Source organism: Emiliania huxleyi, assembly GCF_000372725.1.
Source record: "Emiliania huxleyi CCMP1516 unplaced genomic scaffold EMIHUscaffold_292, whole genome shotgun sequence".
Taxonomy (NCBI): Eukaryota; Haptophyta; order Isochrysidales; family Noelaerhabdaceae; genus Emiliania; species Emiliania huxleyi.
This window is the reverse complement of record NW_005199836.1, coordinates 73021-78506: the sequence shown is the minus strand read 5'-3', so window position 1 is coordinate 78506 and position 5486 is coordinate 73021. Positions and strand designations below refer to the sequence as shown.

At 65.2% G+C, this 5486-nt stretch overlaps 1 protein-coding gene across 1 annotated transcript; it reads right to left on the bottom strand.

The window, feature by feature from the left end:
* Positions 1 to 1376: 1376 nt before the first annotated feature.
* On the bottom strand, positions 1377 to 3511 carry EMIHUDRAFT_444106 (hypothetical protein). The gene is made up of 5 exons (XM_005775824.1): positions 3436 to 3511; positions 3177 to 3344; positions 2811 to 2996; positions 2217 to 2401; positions 1377 to 2078 (listed from the first exon to the last, which is right to left on the bottom strand). The coding sequence occupies exons 1-5, from the start codon at positions 3469 to 3471 to the stop codon at positions 1760 to 1762; spliced, it is 894 nt and encodes a 297-aa protein (XP_005775881.1). The 5' UTR covers positions 3472 to 3511; the 3' UTR covers positions 1377 to 1759.
* Between the last annotated feature and the right edge of the window lie 1975 nt (positions 3512 to 5486).

Here is a 5486-nt window from a genome sequence, read left to right as displayed (position 1 = left end):
GGGGGTGAGATTAATTATTGAGATTGGGGGAGATCGCACGAGATTGCGCGAGAGCTGCACTCCCTCGTCGACGAGGGGGTGAGATTAATTATTGAGATTGGGGGAGATCGCACGAGATTGCGCGAGAGCTGCACTCCCTCGTACGAGCGGGTGAGGCTGAGGGCCAGCCTCGGGCCGACGTCTGAGCCGTCCGCGAGCTCGGTCTCTTCACACCTCGGCCTGTGGACAGACGCCCTACCTCGTCGGCATGGCCGCGTGCCGCGCCCACGCGCCGGTCGGATTGCACGGCTCACCGGCACTCTGCCACGCCGCGGGAGGCGCCGCTCGCGTCCTCTCGCCCGCAGCTACCTCTCGGCCGAGTCTCGGCTCTTCCCTTGGCCCACGCCTTCGGCCACACCCCTTCTGCCACACTTCTGCCAAGCCTCGGCTAAGTTTCGGCGACTCGCTCGCAAGGCGCCGCCTACCTACTCTCTCCCGCGGCGGTGCGAGCGGTGGGGCGTCTCGCCACGCCGGCCCTGCTGCCGCCGCTGCTGCGGCGAATCGACAACGCCTCGTACGGCGGCGAGGACGTCTCGCTCGCCTACCTCCTCAAGGAGGAGACCGGCGCCGCCGTCATCAACTGCGGCTCCTTCTACCAGCACGAGCCGCTCAAGTGCCGAGATGCAGCCGAGATGCAGCCGAGAGACAGCCGAGACATGGCCGTGAGGCCCGGGGGTGTGACGTACTTGTTAGCGGGGCGTGTGACCTGCCCAGGTACCGGAGGATGCGCGCCAAGGGGGAGAGGTGGGCGCGCTGGCCCCTCTCGCGCTCGCCCGTCTCCTTCCACAAGTTCAAGGAGCCGCCCCTGGCTGCCGCGCCCTAGCCTCGGCGACCTCTCGGAACGGCGTAGCTCGGCTGTAGGACCCGGACCAGCTGCGCTCTTTCGTCGCGTGCGCCCTCTACGACGCCGCGGGCAGGCCGCGCCCCTCGCCGCGGTCACTCTTCCCACCCAACGGCTCCTCTAGCTACGCGGCGTGCGCCGACCCGTGGACCGCGGGCGGTGCCAGCGCAGGGGCGCGTGGCGCTGGCGGCGCGGTGTCAAGACTGAGGGGGCGGAGAGGCGTGGTGAGGAGAGCTTGAGAGCGCGCCACGCCGTGTGAAGGCCTGAACCTGAAGCTAGCGGCCGCGTCACACGCGCGATTTCTTTTGATAAGTCTCCTCCCCGCAACTGCGCGGAGAGCGGAGAGCTGGCGTGGGGTGGCCTCGTCGGATCTCGGAACCCCGCGCAGCGACCACGGACCAGACGGCGCGTGCACTGCAGCTCGACGACTGGCACGACTCACTTACACTCGTTATTCCGTGCGCGACACAGCACACGCCATTCGCCATCCACCGCCGACACATATCACTCGCTTGCTTTTGTCGCTCCAGCACTCCGGTCTTACATAGTAGACCGGAGGGCTACGTCCTACGAAGCCTTCACACTCCAAGGTGCAACAACGGGCTGATCACATTATCAGTTTACATGAACATGTTCTCTACACTTGTCGAAAGTCAAAGCGAGGCGGGTCGTGGTGCGGCTCGAGGCCTCCGCCTCGGCCCTGCTGTCAGCGCAGTGTTTCAGCGGCCGGGTGGATGGCGGCGCATCGCAGCTCCTACCCGCTCCCCGGCCTCGACTACCCGTGCGCCGTCTGCGCTGTCACCCCGCTTCACCATCCCATGGCCGTTGGCGCGCAGTGCTCGTAGCCCGCTCAAGCGCCCGATGCCCTCGCCGCCCGCCTCAATCGCCGCCGCCGCCAGCGCCCGCGGCGTTCCACTGGGCAATCTTGGCGCGCCGCTCCTCCGACGTCTCGCGCCGGCCGTCTCCGCCGCCGCCGCCGCCGCCGCCGCCGCCGCCGCCGCCGCCGCCCTCGTTGCGCTTCCGGTTCCACTGCTCGATCTTTGCGCGGCGCTCCGCCGAACCCTCACGCCCGCGGGGCTGCCCGTTTCGGTCGCGGTCCTCGGCGCCGCGGTCGCCGCGGCCGCGCGAGCGCGAGCGCGAGCGCGAGCGGGAGCGGCGCTCGCGGCGCGACTTGCGCCGCTCGCGGTCCCGCTCCTCCCTGGAGCGGGGAGGGCGAGGGGGAGAGGGGGAGGGGGATCGTGTGAGGGGAGAAGAGAGGGCGGCCAAGGGGGCGAGGGGGCGGGGGAACGGCTCCGCGAGAGAGGTCCGGGGGAGGAGAGCCGGGGCGGCACCGCACCGGGCCTCCTCGAGCTTGCGAGCGAGCCGGCGCTGGAGCTTTGACGAAACCTTCTTCAGGTGCATGAAATTGCAGTAGCCGCCGCGCGAGCACGTCGACTCCTCAAACTGGCGGCAGCGCGCGTCCTTGAAGTCGGTCACGGGGCAGAACTGCGCCAGGATGGGCCGGCCCGCGTAGAAGCGACCCTGTCAGAGCGCGAGCGGAGCGGGAGCGACGCCGGTGGAGCGGCGGAGTGGCGACGGCCGCCCAATCTGTGACGAGCTCTGTGCCGCGCGATCTGTAGATCTGTGCCGCGAGATCTGTGCCGCGAGATCTGTGCCGCAATCTGTGCCGCAATCTGTGGCGTCGCCGCGCCCGCGCTTGCGCAACGCCGCCTCCCCCTGTTCCTGTGTCTGGGGCCTGTGCAGCCTCGCCACCGCCCGCGGTGATCCCCCGTCAGGGCCTGAGTCTGCCCCTGGCGGCAGAAGGGTCTTGGGCTTTTCCGGGGCTCCACGGACGGCGGCGGCGGCGAACTGGGAGGCGTGCGTGCGTGTGCGTGTGTGCCCGAGAAGTCTTTGGCCTCACGGCCCTCTCTCTCGGCTAGGCGCGGCGGACCATGAGCTTTGTGAGCGCTTTCTGCGCGTCGTCCTCGTCGCGGAACTTTGCGTAGACGTTGCCGGCGAGGTGGTCGGAGAGGTTCTCGCAGACGCGGAGCTGCTCCAGCTCGCCGCCCACCGTGATGAGCTCCTCGAAGATGTCCTCGTAAAACTCCTCGAAGTGATCCTGCAGCTCCTCCTCGCTCTGCGCGCGGGCGGGAGAGGCAGGTGAGGGTGAGGGTGGGGAGAGGAGAGGGGCGACTCGCGTGTGGCGAGCTCGGCGTGGGCGTGTCGGACGCCTCGGGGCGAGTGGCTGCGTCGCTGGCCGTCCGACGGAGAGGCGGTCTGTCTGGGGATGTGTCTCGGAAGGGTCCGGTCTCTGCGCCTGCGGGAGTGGGTTGCCCATCGGGTCGTACTGCTGCGGCGGCGGCAGATACATGTTCTGCAGGAGGACGGTCTGCGAGAGGATGGGCCGGTTGTGGATGCGGCTGCACCGGTCGCCGTGCCGGCACGCCCCCATCTTGAGGTAGAATGGGCAGTTGACTTTGTCCTCCTACGCTCGTGAACCGTGCGGGTCGGGAGGGCGCGTCTCAGCGCGTGCGGCGGCGAGCGGGGAGGCGGGAGCAGCGCGGGCGGCGGCGTGCCTCGGTGCCGAAGATCTTCGCAAGGTGCTGAGCCATGGTTGGAGGTCCCCTGCGTGCGGTGTCTTCGTATGCGCGCCTGGCGAGCGGACGGGAGCCGGCAGCAGTGATTTTTGGGGGGGACGCAGCGCGCCGCGGGGAGCGCAGAGGGAGGGGCGGGGAGGGTGGGACGGGTGTGGGGGGGGGGAGGGAAGGGCGGAGAGGAGCGGCGCGATCGCGTGCAGACAGCGCGCTTTTCTTTGTGAAGAGACAGAAAAAGTCGGAGCGCGGAGCTAACCCTCGGAGACCCGTGTTTACTTTAAGGCCCTTGCCCTGCGAACGCGCACCCCCGGGGCTAGGGCTCTCTAGCCCGTAACCCGATACCGATCATCCGGCCCGCTGGATGCGCTTCTCAGCTCACCGGCCCTGGATGTGAGGTTGCCGACTGCACTCCAAGTGCTCCAAGTGCTCCAAGTCCAATGTTTGTTGGTGTCACTACCCGACACTAAGATCTAAGAAGAGCGGCAAGCGTTGGGGCTGTTGGTTACGGGAGAGCCTCTGCGCCGCGTGGACGCGCCTACACCGCTTTTGCTCCGCTCGCCACCTCTCGCAAAGGTCCACATAGCAAAATCACATTGAGCTTCAAGAGGATCTGTTAAAATATATTGAATAATACCCCCCCCCCCGCGTCCACCCTCCGTCCAATCGAGCCCTTCCTACTAATACATACTCATACATATTTCTCCAACACTTAGAGGAGCAATCAATCTCCAATATATTGTCAATACTTACAGGGGCTGGGGCCTGGGCTGGTCAGGGGGGGCTCAACATACGGTGTCGATGTATCCAGTCATCCAGTGATGTCTGATGAGAGGGGTCCATCCCGAGCTTGCGGACGCCATAAAATCGCCCAACATGGGCCCAAATCGCTTCAAAATCGCTTGGGTCGCACCAAAATCGCTTTGAACTCGCGAGCCTGTTGATTTCAGCCAAGATCTGGGCGATGTTTGGGACAAATGTCGACATTTTATACTTTTGGAGGTGAAAATCAGCGACCAATACCTCAATATATTGTCAATACGTAGAGGTGAGGCTGTCAATATTCAATATCAATACTTACAGGGACGAGAATCAATCTTTTACCAGATCCTTAAATCACATGGCTCATGGGCCCACACCCGGCACCAACTTGATTCGTGATCGGCGTCTCACGGCTGGGCCGCGGGACGGGGATCGGGGAGGGAGGGTGGTCGATCCGTAAATCCGTCATTCCGTAAATTTGTAAGCAAAAGCCACTAGGAGCCCCCCACCACACACCCATCCACCAGGCAGGATAGAGACACAGCAGCACTCGCGACACGCTGAGAAGCCGGAGGAGGCTGGCCTCTGCAACGCTCGCGCAACGCTGTCTGCAACGCGCCCAGCAGCTCTGGGTCCGGGCGGCCCAGGCCACACGGTGGGACTACTATTGTACTACGGAACTGTATTCTGAGGCAACGCTGGCGCGGGTTTCGTGGCGCGAGACGCTGCTTGCGTGTGTCGGGTGCGCTGTCCAAGAGGAAGTCCCCAAGGACGGGCCACCAGGATAGACCATTCCGAACCATCCAACAGCACAGGCAACACCACAGCTAGAGTCCTAGAGAAAGCAGTGGCCGGGGCCGGGCGGGAGCCTGGTAGCCACTCACGCAACAACAGTACCCGTTCAAAAGAGCTTTTTTTTATGTCTTGTGGCTATTGGAAGGCGCCAGCGGAGGCCTGTTAGTGTCACAAGAGAGATGGGAACTCTCACAGATGACGGCTGCCAGCTGCCTCTCTGCCTCTGCTGAAGGTCGTACGTGCTAAGCGTGGGAGGAGCGTGCGGAGGCGTGAGCACATGGAGACAAGGGGAGGGAACTGTCTCTGTGTTCTGATGAAAACGACACCAACGGGTCCTCCTGTCCCCCCCCCCCCCCCCCACCAACACCGCCCACGACCTCGTGCGAAAGGTTGCGGCCCGCGGCGCGTCAGCAGGTGGTATCCCACTCGATCGTCCGTATGTGCTCATGCAGAGCTTGGACGGCGGGTTGAAATCGCGG